This window comes from Odocoileus virginianus, chromosome 26, assembly GCF_023699985.2.
Source record: "Odocoileus virginianus isolate 20LAN1187 ecotype Illinois chromosome 26, Ovbor_1.2, whole genome shotgun sequence".
Taxonomy (NCBI): domain Eukaryota; kingdom Metazoa; phylum Chordata; class Mammalia; order Artiodactyla; family Cervidae; genus Odocoileus; species Odocoileus virginianus.
Genome location: NC_069699.1, coordinates 29,268,903 through 29,290,956, shown reverse-complemented (window position 1 = coordinate 29,290,956; position 22,054 = coordinate 29,268,903). Strand labels below are relative to the sequence as shown.

The window sequence follows — 22,054 nt, the reverse complement described above, 5'->3', positions numbered from 1 at the left end:
CCTTATGTCTCCTGCACTGGTTAGGTTCTTTACCACTAGCACCACCTGGGAAGCCCTCCTGACACTCTTGGGCACACAATTCCAGTGTTCCAAGTATTAGGACCCTTAGGAAAGCTTTGAAAAGCAGACAGTTTCACTAATTAAGGGGATAAAATGAAAACAAATATAAAACATATTTTTTTTCGCTAGCACCACAGTATAAATCAAAAGTTGTTGGCTATGATATGGAAAAGAAGGGTTCTTGCTCACTCAGTTGGCACCAGAAATTGGTACAACTTTTGGGAAATTCAACGTCCTTTCCAACAAGGTATGTCTACAGAAATTCTCCCATTAATGTTTTACTTAAGGATGTTCATGGTAACATTTGTCTTAGTAAAATTTGGAAACAACCTAAATGTCTATTAATAGGGGATTGGTGAGATTAATTGAGGTACATTCATACCATCGAATACACAATGGTTATACAAAATAATGAGATAGATCAGTATCTAAGATGTGTAAGTAAATACATTTCAAACTAAGATGTATAGAATGATCTCACCTCTGTAAAATTTTACATTACTGTAGTACGGGAGTCACTATATGTTTTGAAAATATCTGGTGAATATACACCACTGATAAAAGACTAACAACCATCAGTTCAGTTCAGCCATTGGTGCTCAGTAATGTAAAATTTTACAGTAGGTGAGATCATTCTATATATCTTAGTTTGAAATGTATTTACTTAAACATCTTAGATACTGATCTATCTCATTATTTTTTATAATCATTGTGTATTCGATGGTATGAAAGTAACTCAATTAATTGCACCAATCCCCTAATAATAGACATTTAGGTATCTGGCGAATATACACCATTGATAAAAGACTTTGACTAAAAACCATGTGTTTCTATAAAAAATTTATGGACTTATTTTAACCATAAAAAAACGCTATGGTTCCCCAAGGAATACAAATACTGCTTTTTAAAAACATTTTTTTGATGTGGACCATTTTTAAAGTGTCTGTTGCACTTGTTACAATATTACTTTTGCTTTAAGTTTCAGTTTTTTGGCCACAAGTCATGGGGGGTCCTAGTTCTCTGACCAGGGATCAAACCTGCACCTCTTGTATTTGAAGGTGAAGTCTTAGGCACTGGACTGCCAGGGAAATCCCTGCTTTTTACTTAATAGTGAAAGAAGCAAGACCCCATGGTCCTTGCCACCCTCCCCACCCCTGCCCCCATACACACCATGTCGCCTGTCTGTCTGTTGTCTGTCATAAACTTTAGTCAAAGAGTAAGTTTAATCAGAGAAATGAGAAATGCGGAAACGAAGGAAAACAGCTGAAGGGGACGCAACAATAATAATGTGTCATTAAGCATAGTCAAGGACTTAAGATCTTTCTCAAGGGCTCCAGATAAGATTCTGAGCCACATCCTGTGAGCTGTCTTATAGACACTAAAATACCAGGTGGGGAAGTTAACTTCATGGTGACCAGACTGTACCCACAACACTTGTGTTACTGTTCAGTCGCCCAGTTGTGTCTGACTCTTTGTGACCTCACGGACGGCACCACGCCAGGCCTCCCTGTCCCTCACCATCTCCCGAAGTTTGCTTAAGTTCATGTCCATCGCATGAACATTTCATGGTGATGCCATCTAGCCATCTCATCCTCTGACCCAAGACATAAGCTGCCACAGTTCCTAGAACTGGCTTCAGAGAAATGGGAACAAGCGAACTCTGGCAAGATTAACTGTACCTCAAACAATCAAGATGACGCTGGTCAGACCAGCAGTGACCAATCTGAAGATGACTGTCAGAGCTGACTTGTGCCTTTTCTGCCCGTAGCTCCCTTTCTGTCTATAAAAGCTCTTGCCCCACTGGTTGCCGGTGAGGGGGAGTCGGCCTTTGGACAGATGTCCACCACCCTCACCACCCAGTTGCTGGCATCTGAAATAAAGCAAACTTTCCTTTCCACCAGTGTGGCCTGTTTATCGGCTTCTGGGCAGCGAGCAGCCAGACTCCACCACACACTCTTTAGGTAAGAACAGTAATTGCGTCAGTAGTAGCTAATAATCATTAAATAGACACGAAAGATACACTCGTGCAGAGACACTGCTACATGCCAGGTGCTGTGACACAAGGTTAAGATGAACACATTCCTATTCCCCAGAAACACTGTGCACAATAGCCTGGATCAGATGCTTCGAATAGGAAGTTTTAAAAACTCACATATATCCTTGCTGTAAGCAATTTAAATTCAGAATGACTGAAGTAAAAGAAGCAGAAACATTTCCCTTTGTCTACTGACATTTCCCTGGGGTAAACGTTAGGAATGGTTTGGTCTATGTATTTCCAACCCTGTCCTCTCATGTACAGGAACATAGATACACACTTCTCACATTTATTCATGTCTTTTTGTCTCTATGTCACGTGTCACATGCTAAGTCAGTTCAGTCGTGTCTGACTCTGTGCGACCCTATGGACTGTAGGCTGCCAGGCTCCTCTGTCCGTGGGATTTCCCAGGCAAGGATACTGGAGTGGGTTGCCATGCCTTCCTCCAGGGGATCTTCCTGAACCAGGGATCTAACCTGTGTCTCTTACATCTCCTGCACTGGCAGGCAGATTCTTTACCACAGGCGCCACCTCTATAGACACATACATGCACACACACACACACACACACACACACACACACACACATCCTGTATAGTGTTCTGTCTTTTGTGTTTATTTTTACCCCAAAATAGATCAGTGACAATTCTGGGAGGCTGAGATGTATAGGTCTACTTCACTTTTTCTACTGATGTCACAGAATCCCATGCTTTGGAGGGATCATCATTTTATTAATCATCCTCCTATTCATGTCTCCACTGATTTGCTATTTCAAATCATTCTGTTATGAAAATACTTACACATGTATCATTATGCCCTCCAGACGACTCCCTGTTTGCTATTTCAAATCATTCTGTTATGAAAATTCTTACACATGTATCATTATGCCCTTCAGAAGACTTCCTGAAAAGGAAATGTTTGATCAAATAGGACACATATCTTACATTTTGATTAGATACAACTAAACTGTTTTATGAAAAGGTTGTAACAATTTATCAGATTATAATTTAATTCTGCTTCAAAATATCTGCCTCATCTCTTATCCTTATTTAAGATAACTTCATTGAGATGAGAGAGGAAGTGAGTATCCCATTTCTAACATTTGTCTTTTTTGGTGTATTTCAGTACCAAGGCCTTTTCCCTAAACTACAATGTACTGTGTTCTAGTCATGTTCTAGACACCATTCTGAGCAGTCACAGGGCATCCTTTCACTTAAACCTGGCAACAGGGACTTCCCTGGTAGTCCAGTGGTTAGGACTCTGTGCTCTCAATGTACGGGGCAGGGGTTCAATCCCTGGTCAGGGAACTAATATCCTGTATTCTGCATGACATGGCCAAAAAAACAAAACTAAACAAAAAACAGCTGGCAACAGTATGATGATATATTATGATCCCATTTCATAGATGAGGAAACTGAGGCTCAAAGGAATGAGGTATTAAGCTTTGGGTGATACAACCAGGAAGGCATAAGGAATAGGATTAGAGCTCATATTTATCTGACTCCAACATCCTTGGCTCCCAAAGGATATGTGCAAGTCACTCAAAGGAAATAGGTAAAGCTGTTCATCTCATTACATGTTCTATTAAAACAGACCGATGTCATTAATATCTGTAAATAATAAATGAAGCTATATGGGCCGAGGAAGGCTGCTTCCTCTTTTTCCTCATAGGTCCCTCAAGCTCTTAACTCCCCACCTGGTCCTCCTTAGATGGAGCTGCTGGGGGAGGGAGGGGCAAGAGCTGCATTTTGAGTAACTTGCTCTACTTCTGTCTGCTGACCACCCAGCCTCCAGTGTGGCAGCCCACGCCAAGGCCCCATTTCACAGACCAGTGAGCTGAGCCGACGCAGAAGGTGACCAGGAACACACGACCAGTTCTCTGATTTTGTATTTTCTTCATTTTTAAACCACAGGAAATAAGTGAAATTGTTGACCAAATCTTCATTTGCTGGACTTCATCAAAATTGATAGCAACTTCCTGAAGAATACAATTTATTATGGAACCCAACCATATTATTGATACTAGCTATTTACTTCAGGGTTATAATATAAATTTAGAAGTGACATTGAAGATTAGGGGAAGAAAAGTGATGTCTGGTAAATATGTTGGCTCGTGGTACTATTTTGGGGAAAAACTTCAGATACAGTGACATATATACACACTCATGCACATATGTGTACATGTATTTATACATTTTTCATATATATATATACATACACACATTTATGCTATTTATTTACACATTTAAGTGTGACCTATTTAGCTCAGAGAAAGTATACCAAAAAAGAGGGTGGGGAAGAAAAGGATAGAAAGACATAATTAAATACTTAAAACACACAATACACAGGATAAAGGTGTGGCAAGTTTTTGCTATATTTGTAACCTAATGTAATGTTTGAACCTGAAAAAAAAACTTAAACTGATGCAACTTGGTAGTGAATAAAGGGCACTGTTCAGACTCTGGCACTAACATCTCAGAAAAAAATTTTTTTGAAACTCAGAGTTGGTTTCTGAAGTTTATTAAAGGAAAAATACATTCACTAAAACAAATCTCATTTCCAGAAGGAATTTCACAGGAAAAAATCTCATGAGCTCAGCTGGAACTATATCTGGCATCAATACCTAGAAAGATTAATATATAAAATCTTAAGGAAGGAAAGACCCCATAAATTTAAATATGAGTTGACCGTTAAGATTCTTCACATCCTGAACCAAACTGCTTCAAACTTAAAACTCTGATTACATTTAAAAGCTGATATTGACTATTGGTTAAAAGTAAGTGTACTTTGTCTTCAGGAAATATTTGGGAAATGCCTTGTATTCCGTTTTGTTCTAAAAGATTATGATTCCGTCATTATTTGAGGTTGATAATTAGACACCAAAACCCAGCTCTTGTAACTCAAAGGGTCGAACTCTCTTTATATTGTCTGCGCTTGCAGAATTTTAAAAAGCTTGGACACAGCCGAAGACTTAGGGATAGCAAGCCTTTAATTAAACACTAATGAAGAGCAGAAACAAAGTTTTTTTCCTCCCAGGAATCCAGGCAAATCCAAAGGGTCCTTCCATCCCAATCTCCATGGGATGGGAATGATCTGGGCCAGGGTCAGAATGATAATCAACTTGCAGAGAGTGCCACGAAGAGAAAGCCAGGGGTCTGAAGCGTCTGGCAGCATCGGTCAGGCCAAGGAGGGCACGTTCCAGAGCTTAACCACGGGTCTGGGCACAGGAAACGGAGATCACTTGACAGTCAGAGCTGACGAGGACTGCAGAAACCACCAAGGTCCACACCCTGGGCTGGGCACAGCGGGTACTTGCAGCTGGCCGAACACAGAAGCCGGGGTCCCTGACCGAGCCTGATTTAGAGTGCTGGGAGGAAGCATCTCGCTGTGCTCTCCCTGCTGTTTCCTTAATGCAATGGCTTTCAGAGAACACAAACGAACCACTCTCAATCAGCTTACACTGGCTTGGGGCTATTTTCCATAATGAAAAAGAGTAAACACGCACAGACACAAATCCGTTTCAACACACATGGCTTCGTCCTGGATGTTTCCAAAACTTCAGAGACTGTAAACATCCTCCTCGGACAGAGTCCCCTTCGGGCAGCAGCCTCCTCCTCCAAGTTCCTAGCTTCTTCCTACAGCACGTGCGGCCACCATTCCAGCCCAGCCCAGCAGACCGTCCCTTGGCTGGACATCAGAAACGGCCTCCTGCTCTCACCATTCCCCCACCCTTTCCCGCCACCGTGGCTAGAGCAAGTTTCTTAAAATGTAAAGCAGATTCCTTTGTTCGTTTGCGCTGCGCTTAGTCACTCAGTCGTGTTGGACTCTCTGCAACCTGCCAGGCTCCTTTGTCCATGGGGATTCTCCAGGCAAGACTACTGGAGTGGGTTGCCATGCCCTCTTCCAGGGGAACTTCCAACCCAGGGATCGAACCCAGGTTTCCCACATTGCAGGTGGATTCTTTACTGTCTGAGCTACCAGTGAAGCCCCAAACCTCGCTGTATGTGGGGCTCTAACCCACGACCTTGAGATTAAGAGTCTCATGCTCTACCAACTGAGCTAGTTTGTTCATTCAGTCAAGAACTATTTCTGAAGGAATATTATGTTTCAGGAACTGAGGACACTGCAGTGAACAAAGCAAAGTTTCGCCACCTCATCAGCTAACATTCTGGCTGGGGAAACACATGTAAGCACCTAAGCAAATAGATTTCCTAACGTCAGGTGGTGATAGGGTTACAGAGAAGAATAAAGCAGAATAAGAGAACAGCCTGGGGTGGCCTCACTGGTTGGGAGGCATCTGAAGAAAGATCTGCAGGAAGTAAAGGGGGAAGCATGTCTCATGACGCTCTGGGTGACAAAGTTCCAGGCAGAGAAAACACCAAGGGCAAAGGCTCTGAGGATGGAATGTGTTGGCAGGGCTGAAGGAAGAGCAAAGAGGTCCGTGCTGCTGGAGAAGACTTGCAGAGAGAAAGAACATCTCAAGTTGGGACCAGAGGTTGAGGCAGCTCACAGACCCAGACTGGTGGGCGGCCAGAGGTGGGCTTCCCAGGGGGCTCAGTGACAAAGAATCTGCCTGCCAATGCAGGAGACCCAGGAGATGCAGGTTTGACCCTTGGGGTGGGAAGATCCCCTAGAGTAGGAAATGGCAACTCACTCCAGTAGTTTTGCCTGGAAAATTCCATGGACAGATAAGCCTGGCAGACTGCAGTCCATGGGGTTGCAAAGATTCGGACATGACTAAATACGCATGCACAAAGGCATGGCTTGGAGGGTGGGTGGAATGGGTGAAATGGATCAAAAGGTATAAACTTTCTAAAATAAATAAGTCAAGGGATGTAATGTACCACATGGCACTACAGTTAATAATATTGTATGTTTGAAAGCTGCTAAGAGAGCAGCTCTCAAAAGCTATCATTATAGGAACAAAAAATCTGTAACTATGTGTGGTGATGGAAGTTAACTAGACTTATTGTGGTGACCACTTCACAATATCTTTAAATATTGAATCATTATGCTGTACACTTAAAACCAATATAATGTTATATGTCAACTATTAACTAGAATACACACACATACACAAATACACTGAATATAATGCTAACATTAGTAATAATAAAAAGACCAGAAGTTGAGTGTGTCTGCTGGGGGTGGTTGGTGGAGGAACCTAGAGAAGAAGGTATCAATTATGCAGGACCTGGAAGGTTAAAAGTGAGACTGGCTTTTTCTGAGTTGTTAGTCATTACAGGGTTCTGAACAAGATGATGGACGACATGATCTGACTTAACATTTAACAAAGCCACTCTGGAGGCTGGGCTGGGAGTAGACTGTAGAGAGAAAATGGCGTTAGTCATTCAGTCTCAATGGGTTTATTAATACCTGCTATGACTACAGGGTTTGGTAGAGGCAGAGATTAGAGGCTGGAAAAGTGCTAGAAAGGACTCAATGAAGGCACACGTGGAAAATGAAGAGACTGAATGGTTTGCAAACTACATCCATTCCATGCAGTGGCTGAGGGAATGGATTTAGACAGATCTGAATCCTCCATCTTTGCTCTTGGCTAAGTGACTTAACATGCTAAATAATATTTATGTCTGCCAAATGGGTTTCATAGTATCTACTTCATGTCATTGTTAGGAGAATTAAATGAAATGGTAAATACGAAACGCTTAGGGAATTTCCCAGCGGTCCAGTGGTTAGAACATGGTGCTTTCCCTGCCGAGGTGCTGGGTTCGATCCCTGGTCAGGGAAGTAAGATCCTGCAAGCCGTGCAGCATGGCCAAATGCTTAGTGCTATGTCTGACAACATAAAAAATGTTCATTAAGTAGAAATGACACTCCTTAACTGCCGATTGCGAGCCAGGTACCCCAGATAGACCTTTATTACATAATCTTGTGTTGTCCCCTCAAAAACCCCAAGAGACAGGCACTATTATAATACCATCTCCATCACATAGTTGAGGAAAGGGGCACAAGAGAGCATGTAACTTGCTCACGACACACAGCTAGTACATGCGGGCATTTGGATAATTCCTGATCACAGTTTGCACTATTCGTGACTAGCATGATAATTTCAGGCTTTAGGATCAACTTTGTGAAGGCATCCAAATGTTTACATTGGAAAAGCTACCTTTTCTGAATCCATGTTACACTTTTATATCAAACTTAAAATGTACATCATATTTTATCTTTTGTATAAGAAACAAGTTCAGAGCAATGAAGTCATGTGGCTCAAGGTCACACAGCAGGTAAGTGATGAAGTCTTGATTTGTAACCCAGGTCCAGCTGACTACAGCCCATTTTATTTCTCTCTTTTCTCTTTTAGCTAATAAGCATCTAATCACATTTTAATGAGACTAACTAATTCCTGTAAAAATATTTGCTGGCTACTTTACCCAAGCATAGCATGATGCCTGTAATAACTGGGTCTCCTAAGCAGTTGGAAATTTAAGAGTCGTATCAGAAGAGCACTTATAGAGATGAGAATGCCATCAGTCAGTGGGGTCCCAGAGCCTTTATACATGAGAATCTATGGCTCTTGGTCATACCAGAGTGGGGTTCAGGGTTGAGAGAGAGAAAGTTTAATGCCTTCATCTTGGAGGAAAAAAGAAAATGATTAAACATTTATGAGAATCTTTGCCTTCAAAGAATAAACGAAGAAGACAACAGCATTGGGAAGACAGAGTCTCTGATAAAATGCTGTGCCATGAAACCATGTGAGCACAGGGTCTCTATGTAGTGGTCAGTGGGCCCCTTTCCTACTTGCTATGTTAGACTATAGTTCTTAATTTGGAGAGGACAGAGGAGGGAGGAGCCAAGACTTCTGCAGATTTTAAAAGCTCCAAAGGTTATGCATATGCATAAGATGGTAAGGACTGCACATAAGAAGATAACTGTGAGAAATTCATCCATCCATCCAACCATTAGTTCATCTGTTCATCTAGCCATCCAACCATCTTCCCATCTGTCTGTCCATCCATTCTTTTATCCATCCATCCATTCATCTATCCACTCAATCATTAGTTCAGTCCAACCATTTGTCTATCCACCGAAGAATCTGCCCATCTGTCCATCCATCCATCCTTGTCCATCCGCTGTCCATCTATCCATCCATGAATACATCCAACACTGTTTTCGTGCTTTCAAATATTAATGCAATTTATTTTTATGACAATCCTGGGAACATAACTCTTTAAGGGAGGCACTATAATTAACCATATTTTACAGCAGAAAAAAGTTTTTAAAAATATTTTTTAGACGTAGTTTAAAGTCTTTATTGAATTTGTTACAATATTGCTTCTGCTTTTTATGTTCTGGTTTTTTTGCTCACCAAGGCATGCGGGATCTTAGTTCCCAAACCAGGGTTTTAACCTGCACCTCCTACATTGGAAGGCGAAGTCCCAAACACTGGACTGCCAGAGAAGTCCTAGAAAAAAGTTAATGAGAACAACCTCTGAGAACTCACATAGCTAACAAAAGGGAACTTAGGATCTGAATTCAAGAAGTTTATACATTTCATTTTTAAGCACTCAGCGTTGTTTTCACCCAATGTTTGTTGAGCAAATAAGTGAATAAATGAGATACTATATATATCGTTTTAATAAAGCTGCAAGTCAGTGGCAAATGGCTAAGTGTTTCATATACTTATTAGCTAATAAGACATGGTGCTGAATCATGATATAATCCATCATATCATTCATGAGCTTTAGAGCTCGGTTCAAACTTTAGCACAATGTCTTATTAGCTACTAAGTATATAAAACCAATGAGGTGGGATTCATGATATCATCTTGAAGAGTGATTGTAAGGACAGAGATAAGGCACAACATCTATTAAAGCCAAAAAACCTAGTAAGTCTCCCTTTTAGTACATACTCTGGAGAAGCTCTTGCTCACAAGCACAAAAATACAAACACAACCTTTTCAGTGTAGTATGTTGGGGACACTAAATTTGCCAACAACCTAAATGTCCATCAACAAGAGATTGGTATGTTTAATGCAATGGAATATAAGAGTTAAAATGAATTTATAGAGATAAGTCCCAAAAGCCTGTTGAGAGAAAAATAAGGTAGTAGAATGACACATCCTTATTTAAATTTTACAAACACAAAAATAATATATATTGTTTATAGATATGAATATATGTGGCAAAATGAGAAAGATGTGCCTGGAAATGAAAACCACGAAATTCAGAATAGGACTGTTTTTAGGGAGAAAGGAGAGGTAAAAAGATGGTTTCAACTGATTCTGTAAATTTTTATCATATTACAAAAAAAAAAGTACCCAGAGAAAACATGGTAAAATATTAAGATGCCTTAAAATTAAGCGGTGGTTACATGGGTTTTTACCTATATCATCATTTATACTTTTGTATATTGAAATATTTCCCCAAAGATATATTTATTTTAAAAAAGATAATACATGTAAAGTGCCAGGCACAAGGCATAGCACATAGTAGCTGCTTAATAATTAGTAGCTATTTGTCAAGACAGTAAGACTATATAAAAATGCTAGTTAAGGACAAAATAATTATTTAAGCAATAAGCTTTGCCCACACACAAAATTAAAGAAACTAAAAATGATTAGGATAATAGGGGAAAAATGGCTCTATTTAATTTACCATATTGACCAGCTTCTCTCATGGCTAAAGTTTATTTCATGAATGTCAGAATTTATATCTTTTAGGTATATATATGCACACACACACATATATAATTACTTATGGATGTTAATTTCAATTTTTGTTATCCCATTTGAGTCATTCACACTTTTCTACAACCAAACTGGGCATCCCAAACACAATGTTTAGAAGAAGCGTAAGTAGGGGATGAACAGGAAGTTATTTTATGCTGCAGCTCCACCAGGAAAAGATGGAAGGGAAAAAACAAACACCAACCTGAAAAGGGCAGGAGAGTCTATTCTTAACTTGATGTTTCACAGACTGTACAACAAGGGCTCAAAAGTGCTTTTAAAAGATCCTGCAACTCTGTTGATCTTGAATCATATGGTCCTTTAGAAATTTATTTATGCTAAATAATGGGCTCAAATATTAAGATAGTTTTCTTATCAGTTTTTAGCTACCCGAGCATCCCAATTTTCCATCAAATCCTAGTCTGTGGTTACCTGAAAATACAGAAGACAATTTCCTCGGTGGTAAGTAGACTCATGTTTCATTTATCAACCAAGTTTTTGCTTCTTTCTGCATGTGTTGCTACTATTAACTAACTCCATGGTTGCGCAATTCATTCAACAGAGCATAGGAGCCAGTTGGGAGACTGCCATGTTTTAAAGCTCGATTCTACATCCTTCACATCAACGCAATCCTTTACTCTACTTCCTTCCCACTGGCCCTGCCACAGTTCAGGCTTTGACCCTAGCACCTGTCGGGCAGACATCTGTATAAGCTGCTGCGTGATGAGCTGCCCAGACTTATTCCATCAGCTGCCTGGAGATTTTTGAGCTGTCATCTCAGATTTTATTTAAGGAATTACAGAGAGATGTCTACTTCAAGAACATAACACTGACTCAAGGGCAGCCCATCTCCAATGATGGGGTGATGAAGGTGGGGTGGGGACACCCAGACCTCTTGTTCCAACTGGAGACAACTCTTAGGTTCAGAGCCACTGGTGAGGTCAGCTGAAGCCTTTGTTAAGCCTGAACTGTAACCCAATTTCTCCCTCTGTTCAATCCTACTTCTTTTCTATTCTCTCTACAGTAGATATCCTCAGAGCACTCTCTAGTAAACTTCCTGCATGTTAATCTCTTATTTCAGAGTCTGCTTCTTAAGGCACCAAATATGCACCAACATTCATGCTGTTCAGTGGAAGGACTGCTTTCCCTGGACCCTGTGTTCAAGTTGAGTGATGTGACCAATGAGTTGAAACAAGTGAGATGAGTTACTTAGAGACCAAGCCCTGAACTGCCAGTGCAAAGCCCTGAAGAGCTCTTCACTTTCTATTATGGCAACTGGCAATGTTCAGGAACATTCTGTGAACCTGAGTGACAGTGATGAGCAGAGCTTCCAGCCAACCTGCAATTGGACAGGTAGTCCGAACCGAAAATAAACTTTTATTTCTTTAAGCCATTAGGATGTTGGGACTGTTGGTTGCCATAGTAAAACCTCCCCTATTCTGAGCAACACACATACATCACTGCAACAGCCTCCTAAGGTCCCCTCCTTTCCTGCTTCCCTTTGCATGCCCCCACCCTTTGCATCGATCAGCCTCACTGCTGCCAGGGACAGTTCTAACTTAATCTGGCTCCTGCCCTCAAAGTTCTGAAGAAAAATATCAAATCCTAACCTTAAAATAAAAGACCATTCAAATCTGGATGTTATCCCCAATGAAACCCTGTCTCTGACTTTGTCTCTCTCTCTCTCTTTCCTTGTGCATGCATGCTAAGTTGCTTCAGTCGTGTCCAAATCTTTGCAACTCTATGGACCGTAGCCCACCAGGCTCCTCTGTCCATGGGATTCTCCAGGCAAGGATACGGGAGGGGGTTGCCACGCCCTCCTCCAGGGGACAGTCCCGACTCAGGGATCGAACCCGTGCCTCTTATGTCTCCTGTATTGGTAAGTGGGTTCCACCACTGGTGCCACCTGGGAAGCCCCTCCTTCCTCATCAACCTTAAAAAGTCGTTATAACCATCCTCCTACCCTAGAGCTTGTTTCCCCACTGAAACGGCCTGAAATGCCTGCCCATCTGCCTTTCTCCACCTAACTCCAACTTGCCCTTTCTAACTTCAACTTGAGAATCACTTCCTGTAGGAAGCCTCCTTGGCTTCCATTATTCCTCCCTGCTCGCTTTACTCCTGTCTGATTAAAACTCCCTAAGCACTTGAAGGACCCAGGTAAAACCCTTCCAGAGTTTCATTTTCTTAAATGTCTCCCCTACTTGACAATAGACTCCTTGAACACAGGAGACAATCTACTTGACTGTGTCTTACCAATACCTCGGCACAGGAACTGGGACATAGTAAGCACCTGATAATTATTTTAGGTATGACTATATGGACAAACGAATGAATCAGTCTGTAACTCCAACCATGTTCTACAGTGAAGGACCTAGCAAAGGCAGACTGAACACTGATCCTGAAACTTTGTTGATTAGTTTTCCTAGTGACTAGGTTTTTTATGAGAAAATTCTTCCATATTCCTTCAAGTTCTATTTCTCTATGACAGAATTCTAAACTTTTCTTCCTCTAGCATTCTCTGCCCAATATATTGTCTTTTCTGGTCTGAGGATTGGCAAACTTTCTCTGTTTTAAAAAACCTAATAGTAAGTATTTTCAGCTTTGTGGCTGATACATTCTTTGTATCGACTATTCAGCTCGAACTAGTTGAGTTACAATTTGGTTCTGCCATTGTTTTTCAAAAGAAGCCATGGACAACATGTAAATGAATGAGTAGGGCTGCAAGCCAATAAAATTTTATTTACAAAAACAGGAGGCAGGCCAGTCTTCCCCTGGGGGTTGTAATTTGTCAGCCCTGCTTCTGGCCTCTGTAATTCCAGGGGCTGTGGAGACTGGAAGGTGGGGCCAAGAAAAGGAGGTACGATTTGAAACATACACAGGTTACTGAAAGCTCAATGAACAACTGCCATTTGGAGACCTGGTCTTCCATAACCAATATGGCGTGATGAAAAGTTCAGGTGTTACTGATTTACGGGTCATCAGACTCTTGGAATATGAAGAGATTATCTTCTCAGAGACCCTATCACTAGCTGCCTACGACCTCCTAGATTTTCGTATGGGCCGTCAAAAAATGTGGATCTACTGTGTTGGAACACAAGCCCAGTTACCCAATGTCTACCCTATATTGACTGTGTGGGAGATTCCATAATCTCTCTTTCTGAACATTTTTGCATATAAAGATGGAAATTCAGTTTCCAGAGAATCAGTCTCACTTATAAAAACAACAATTAAAACCCTAAGCAATCCTTTATCAAATACTCCTTCAGGTCTGGTGTTCAGTTCTTTATGTACCTGAGAGCTAACGTTTTTTTATGTCCTTGTGCCATGCAAGGCATTCAGGGTTACACACATTATCTCATGAATTTTTTACACTATCCAGAATGGCAAGGCTAGTTTTCCTCTCTTATTCAGGAGGAAACGGAGCTCAGAGAGAAAAAGCAATTCACTCAAGGTCAGATTTGCTCAAGTTGGAGCCCACAGCCTCTGCCGTGATCTGGCATGCCTGCTGCCCATCACTGCCAGCTGTCTGCCCCAGGGAGCTAACCCAGTCTGTTATGGTCACTGAAGTACCCTAGATTCTGTCCAAAGTACCTCCTTCTGGACGCAAATGACTCCATTCAGGGTTTGAAAGAAACTCTACCTTTGAGACGTTGGAGATGAAAGGAAAACGTATCCCAAGTAACAAACTGAGGGCTTTGTTAGAACACGTCACACTTAACAAAAAGCAGAGAGTGTTGATCCTTTTTCAACCACACTCTCCCATCATTTTCCGCCTCAACTGTTTGTTAAGCCTAATTAATTGTGATACCGCAACCCATCTGGGCAAGATAAAACAAGAGAGATATATCAGCTTTTAATACTCAGCCCTAAATGGAAGAGTGAATGTCCCATGTCTTCTGTGTCCACCAAATTCAAACCTTTACTCATCAAGCAAGTCTTTGTTAAAAGGCAGCCTTGGTGCAGCCTCAGTCTGCTTTTTATTTAGTTGCATGACTACAGAAATGCCTTGTAGCTAGTATCTTTATTATTCATGGTTTCTGGCAAATTAAGTCTCTAGCCTCTCCAATATCTAGAAGTGGAGGAAGTGTTCAATTCCAAAGAAATTATGCCTTCCCGGCTGTGCTGGCCAGGCAACGATGTGGTTGCCAAGTTCCTTATGAATAGGTAGAGATCTTATTTCACTTATAGTATATGAATAAACAAAACACTCCCGGGGGACGGCCAGGTATTTCGTGTAATGGATATCTCTTGCCCCACCCTCACTCTCCAGAGTGACTGAATCCTCAATTTTCTTACAAACAAGACTACTGAGACTAGAAGTTTCCAGTTCACATGCCAGAAACATGATCAGTACGATGGAGCATTCCCCTATGTGACTTTGAATTTATAATTATGGGACAGCAATACAGGTATTCTAATGATGGGCCTCCTACCCCCATAACTTGAACAAATACTGTTGCAAGATACTTACAAAGATATTTGTGCATCAGTGTTTGTACTTAGCTTGAAAAATAATCATTTAAAGAGCTCTAGATTTGAGATTCTGGAAATGCAGGTAGAGTGGACACTGACTGCATCCCCCCTCCCCGCACTGTTTGGTAGCTTTGTCATCCGGCTGGGGCCAACTTCACTCTTGGCTTCAGAAATGGTGTGGCAACCCCAGGGGCCTAAGCCAACCGATGAAATTTAGGGTTTCTCAATCTTCTTATTCATTATCACTCCCTTAAGGAGCCTTTGAAGATATTTATGTTGTTCGCTAGTCACCTCACCCCCCAAATTCCACAAGTAGACTGTATATCTGTTCATGTATTGTATGTATATCTATGCTTTATACCCAAAGACTAAGTTGTTGTTGTTTTGTTGTTTTTGCCTCCCTCTCATCCCTAGAAAATGATTTTGGCCTGTTGGGGGCCCTATCATTCCCTTTGAGAATGCAGGAATTATGTTCCCATTCCCCGTGCCCATAAGTGCACGGCAGTAGGGGTGAGACCCTAAACTGACTTGTCAAAGTGCAAACTGGGAAATTATTTTTTGATAGTTGGTGGCTTTGAGAAATCCTCTTTCTTTCTAAATGGGTTGATATGTGGACCTAAGTCCTGGAACTACTTTGGCTATCTGCTATCACGAGGAGGAAACCAACTAACACATAGCCGAACAAGATAAGGCTGAAAGAATCGTGGAGGACAACCAGAGTGCCCTGATCAAGCCATACCTGAAGCTTATCCTGTTGCTAAATTTTTCAGTTGTGTCAGAAGTCCCTACTGTTTATTCTGCAGGTTACTTTGAGTTCATTTTCCTATTGCAATAAAAACAGCCCAACTGCTAAAGCAGATAACATTTACTGAATATGTCCTAAAAACTCTCAGCACTGTCAATTAATTCTTGTATCAACGTCTATGGTTTGTACTATTATATTTCCCATTTTATAAACAATGAAACTGAAGAATAGGAAAATTAAATAACTTACTCATGACCATACATAGGCAGAGGCAGGATTTGCTCCTATGTCTATTTAACTTGGAGTAAAAGGTATTAACCAGTCTATTTTATGGCCACTCAGGTCTATTTCTTGTTCAAATTTGAAAGACATTAAAGGAAATTTCTTTGCTAACAACTATGTTGTACAATTAAAAAATCTATAGTTCTCTCAAGTTTTAAAATATTTTAAAATTATTTCCAAAGACATGAACTTTGACTACTTAAGACTCAATACTTGTAAAATAGCATCACCGACTCAACAGACGCGAATTTGAACAAACTCTGGGAGATAGTGAAGGACAAGGAAGACTAGTGTGCTGCAATCTGTGGGGTTGCAAAGAGTCAGACTCGACAGAGCAACTGAACAGCAAAAGATGGTCATCGTTATTTTAGGTCTTTCTCCTTATTATGAGAGGGTACTGGCTCTGTCACTATCCATTTTATAGAAGAGAAAACCTATAGTTCAGTAGGTTCAAGCTGTAGTTCTGCTTAAAAATAATTACTGATCAACCTTACAAAGAACGTGTGGAGTCCCAGGCTTCTGAAACTGTCATTTTTGAATGGCTCATTACCAGGGAAGAGGTAAGCTCTGAGCCCCTGGAGTCTCGGGGAGGGGGCACAAGGGCTGTATGGTTAACCAGTACTTGTGCTCTCCTCTGGAAACTTTCTCACATGCTAAAAAGTGAAAACATAACTGTATCAGGGTCACTTCTCCTACAGACCAAACTGAACAATGATTTCCCCAAAGAGAAAAAGGCTGAGAGGCAGACACACCTCTGACTCCAAAGAGCCAGGTGATCTGTGTCATGTGACCAGATGGGCTGTCTCCACAGCTCCATAATCCTCTCAAACCGCCACACGCTGCCCTGGTTCTCAACCTGGCTTCTGGAGTCTTTCAAAAATGCAAGACATCTCAGGCACGTTATCCAAAGCAGGAGTCGGGAAAGCGCAAAGTACAACCTTTCTCACATTTTCACAAGAATGCCGTGGATGTCAGGGATGACAAGGCCACGCTGGTTCTTTAGATGCCCACAGTTTGATCCCAGGTGCTGGCCTTTTTCATTTTGCCTGACAGAAGAAAATGGCTTATCAGCACTAGCAGCTTGATCAGATATGGGACTCAATACGATGAGATATGAATTAGAGCCACATTGAGAACATGGTCCGAGTAGGGAGAATCCAAGATCTGCAACAAAGCTGATTCCACATCGCAGGAAAGAAAATGTGATAAACTCCAGGTAGAAGCTCCCTAAATGCAATGTCGATTTAAAAAAAAACAAAACACTTCAATGATATTAACAGCCAAAGCACAGGACTTCTAAATCCACAAATGACTGTTTTTTAAACAATGAAGGGAAGCTACAGCCCCAGAAAGACTGAACAAAGTTGCAGCATTTTTTGCCTGCAGGACGGGACCTAGCAGAGAAATAAAGAGGCTGTGTTGTGTGACAGGGAGTAAATCCAAACGTTAGCATTCCAACGCTCAGCCAGGCCACCACTCCCCTCCCCAGCCCGTCATCCTCCTGCAAAGTGTTCACAATTTGCTGCCCTTCCTTCCAAAAGCCAGCAGACACAGAATCAGCTTTTCCTGGCTCTGCCTTGCAAGCTGGGGCTGCCTGATGGAAAGGCAAAATCAAAGGGAAGAGTGTGAATCCATAAACTGATGTGAAATCCTTGCTCCCTGAAATGCCTACCTTCACCCCCAATGAAATGAGAAGGAAGGAATCATGTGAATGTCAAAGTTGCTCCCTGAAGAGGCTCTGCTGCAAAGCTACAGCTTTCTGAGCTAAGTGCCCCGCCGGAACACCATGGAACACCATCGCTCTGTAACAGATGTCTGCAAAGGCAAGGGTAATTCACCGAGGGTGCCCCTTACACATGGGGGAAATTCACAAGCTTTATCAGGCAGCAGTCACCTACAGTGGCTGAGCTTTTGACCCCAGAGGCAAGCAGTCGGCTAGGAGTTGAAAAAGAAGGCGGCTGGAGGGAGAGGGACAATGAAATCATACAGGTGGAACTGGTTTCCCGCGAGCGCCAGCTCACCTGGTACAGCTCCCGCAGCCCGCACCACGTCCGCAGCACCTGGTGGCAAGCCCGCAGCCTCTCCGTGTACCATCTCCGCAGCGTGGACACGGTCAAGTTCCACACGAAGCGGCTGCCGCTGAAGAGCAGGTCCTCCACTCCGCACATGAACACTGAAGCCATGCCTTCTCCTTCCCCCTGAGCCCGGGGGTGCCCGGCGGGCCCCCGCAGCTGCAGCCCCACAAGCCCGATCGCAGCGGCCCGGCCGCCTGGGCTCCGGACGCCGGCTTCTGCGGGCCGCCGGGGGTCAAGCCTTCCCCCAAACTGGTCTTTCACGGTGCGTCCCGGCCAGGCTCGGGCGGCATGCCCCGGGATTGGGCGCCCGCCAGCCAACGGCTGCGGCGGGCACACAGAAGCCCAGTGTCCACCCCGCCCGCTTGCTGGCAGCGCCGAGCGAGCTGCGCTAAGCTCCGCCAGGCGAGCCCTCGGTGCTCCCAGGGCGCGGGAAGCCCGGACCAGCGAGGACTCCCCCTGGCGCTCCCCGAGTGCGCTGGGCAGCGCGGGGAGTGGAGCGACTCTTCGCAGGCAAACAGGAGAGCTGCATCTCAGCGCACTGGGCTCGCACGTCCTGCACACACCACACACACGCGCGTACACACACCAGTCCCAATGTCCGAATCCGCTTTGGGTAGCACCTTACTTTACACTACAGGGTTTTTGCTTGGCATCTGTCTGCACTGATAAATGTCTCCAGGCAGCTAGAGATGCAGGAGGGATAAAAAAAAAAAAAAATCCTCCGAAGCATCCCTTTGGACCCCACTCCCGGGGGAACAGCCCTGAACGTTTCCTTGGTTGTGCTGAAGACAGAAGGTGAGGATACCAGTCTCAGAGCAACAGTGTGCTCCTGATTGCAGAACCTGCCTTTGCTCCTAACTCGAGGGGTCTCAGAAGAAATAATCCGCATATTGCCAACCAGAGAGTAGGATCCCTCGACCCTGGTATTGTGCTAATTCCAATGCAGCAGTCAGCTCATGAGAAACACAAAGACCGTTCTGGGCCTCTAGCAAATAGTTCTTTGCTGGGAAACAGAAGCACACAAGAGAATCCTTGGTTTGGTTCTGGAAAATTCAGTTTCTGCACAGGTGTAGCAGCCACTGCTAGCACAAACCTGCACAGGCAGAGAGTTTATTTTCCACTCATAAGCAAAGAAAGCTGTTCCACCACTTATGAAGTCACCAGATAATGAATGTTTTTGTTTTTTTAAGTTCTCCCCCAGGAAATTGATAGTCCCAAAGGCATTTGGAAAAAAGAGCCGGAGGAGTCCCACATACCACTAGTCTTTATTATTCCTCTGAAATATGTGCAGATTTCAGCCCCAAACAATAGTATAACATTGCTCACAGCAACAGGACTGCAGCAAATTTCAGGGTGGTGGTTTTTCCTGAATCCATCCTTAGGACAATTGTCTGTATTTTACTACTGTTTCACACCTGGGGTGTTATCTTTGCTATTAAGTGGCAGAAAGGTAAAGGTGCCAAAGCCTTTCTCCTGAACTAGTTCAGAAAGCTTCAGAACAGACTATCGACAAGTCAAATCAGCTTTATTTCAGGTTTCAAATGTGCCTTGGGAATCTTAATTCAGGCAAAACTCAACCAGTCATAGAACACAAAAAATTTGTCCTCAAAGTGCCTGGTTTTCAACGTGGTCGTAATCGGGGAACTTTTAAAGGATGTTTCTTTTCTTACCTTTTACTTTGTATTATTACTAATAAAATTGCCTAAGAGTTTTTGTTGAAATAGTTAAGAGGACATTTGCCCTGATGCAAGATTTGCACACCTTTCTTCACAGTAAATCTGCTCTATGTGTTCCTTAGCATTAGCATTTTGACGATATTTTCCAAGATAATGGTCACAGTGTTTACACAGAAAATACTAGGTCGCACTGAGTCAAAAGACAATGAACCAAGTATAGTTTGAAAATGAAATGTCATCCTTCTAATGGAAAACTACTGAACTTCAACATGGGCCTATGAGTATAAGAGGATGATGGTGGTACATTTTTATTTTTTTTAACAATGCAGTGTGACTGTGTTCTCGGAAATGGGCAGCCAAGGGAATACCAGAATAAAACCTACCACAGGTCAATTATCTCTCCGTCTCATGACACCATGCTCTCAGAAGAGATGCTCTAGATACACCGTGGCAATTATCTACCTGTGAACTGGCCTAATGTCAGTGGTCAATTCCAACCTCAGTGATTTGCATTCAAGGTTTTCAAAGTCAGTGCTTACGTTATTTTCTAGAAAATGGGGTGAGGTAATACAGGGGTTCTCAAAGGGCAGCCCCGGAACCGGCAGCATCAACATCACCTGGGAACTAGATGCAAGCTCTTGGGCCCCCTCCAGGATCAAGGTGTGGTCAGGGAATCTGAGGTCTCACTTGGCCTCTGGGGGATTCTGACTCTCATGGAAGATGGACAAACACTATTGCAGGGCATGGTAGTTAGGAGCTAAGTCTCCAAAGAGATTAAATCTCTGCTCCTGAAGACCTGTGGCACCCCGCACAACCTTCTTAAAGTCACAAAGCCTCAGTGTCCTCATCTATAAAACAGGGGTAATATTGGAATCTACTACATATCATTTTGGAAAACAGTAAGGAAAACACAGTGGGTTTCCCTGGCGGCTCTGTGGTAAAGAATGTGTGCCAAATCAAGAGACGTAGGTTTGATCCCTGGGTCAGGAAGATCCTCTGGAGAAGAGAACAGCAACCTACTCCAGTATTCTTGCTGGGAAATCCCATGTTCAGAGGAGCCAAGTGGGCTACAATCCATGGGGTCACCAAGTGACAGATGTGACTTAGCGACTAAGCATGCACACAGATGAAGTATGCTATGACTGGCAAAAAATAAGCGCCCAAAGAGAAAAAAATGATCACCACTACCAAAATTAGGAATTGTTTCATTTTTTGGTACTTAGATAAAATGAAAAGAAAGTGAAAGTCATTCAGTCATGTCTGACTCTTTGTGACCCCATGGACTATATACAGTCCATGGAATTCTCTAGGCCAGAATACTGGAGTGGGTAGCCTTTCCCTTCTCCAGGGATCTTCCCAACCCAGGGATTGAATCCAGTTTTCTGCATCACAGGCAGATTCCTTACCAGCTGAGCCATAGGGAAGCCCAAGAATATTGGAGTGGGTAGCCTATCCCTTGTGCAGTGGATCTTCCTGCCCCAGGAATCGAACCGGGGTCTCCTGCATTGCAGGTGGATTCTTTACCAATTGAGCTATCTGGGAAGCCCCCCTTAGATAAAATAGTACTTGTAAAACATGTTTTAAAAAATTTCTCAAAAAAAAAAATTTCTCTACTGATTATCTACATCTGGTTTCCTAGATCTTTCCGTATGTTGGAGATTAAAGTTGGTGGTGATGTGGTTTTGGGGGGTGCTGGTCTTTAACTTCCAAGTTCCCTCAAAAGCTCTTTGAAGCTGGATCTTCCCCATCACACAGCCAACCTTTCCTGGGGAACTGGAGAAGCAGTAGATATTCCAAGCTGGACGGAAGAGAAGAAAAGACATTTTGTGCCCACCAATATAAACATGGATGCTGCTTCTTATCCAAACAGCTTTCTTCTTCTGCAGAAGGAGAAGTTCAAAGATCTAGGTAAAGACCGCTTTGAGAGGGAATGAACAGTAAGTTCTTCACACCAGGGGCTGACAGTGGGTGGCAACTGAACCCAGGTGTGGAGCAGGGGAGAAAAGAATGATCCAAGGGTGG

The 22,054-nt window shown here is 42.7% G+C and overlaps 1 protein-coding gene and 1 non-coding gene across 4 annotated transcripts in view; both read right to left on the bottom strand.

Moving 5' to 3' along the window:
• FRMD4B (FERM domain containing 4B) overlaps positions 1-22,054 on the bottom strand; it is a 353,626-nt gene that overhangs the window by 173,543 nt on the left and 158,029 nt on the right. The window contains exon 1 of one of the 3 annotated variants that reach the window (XM_070455688.1): positions 18,303-18,737. The exons of 1 other annotated variant lie outside the window; for it this stretch is intronic. In XM_070455688.1, coding sequence (XP_070311789.1) covers positions 18,303-18,464 — 162 coding nt within the window. In that variant the 5' untranslated portion in view covers positions 18,465-18,737. Of the gene's footprint in view, positions 1-18,302; positions 18,738-22,054 lie in introns of those variants that run through there. One more of the 3 variants, XM_070455689.1, reaches the window with a different exon arrangement.
• On the bottom strand, positions 6,092-6,172 carry TRNAK-CUU (transfer RNA lysine (anticodon CUU)). Its single transcript has one exon. It is a non-coding gene; the product is annotated as a tRNA-Lys (tRNA).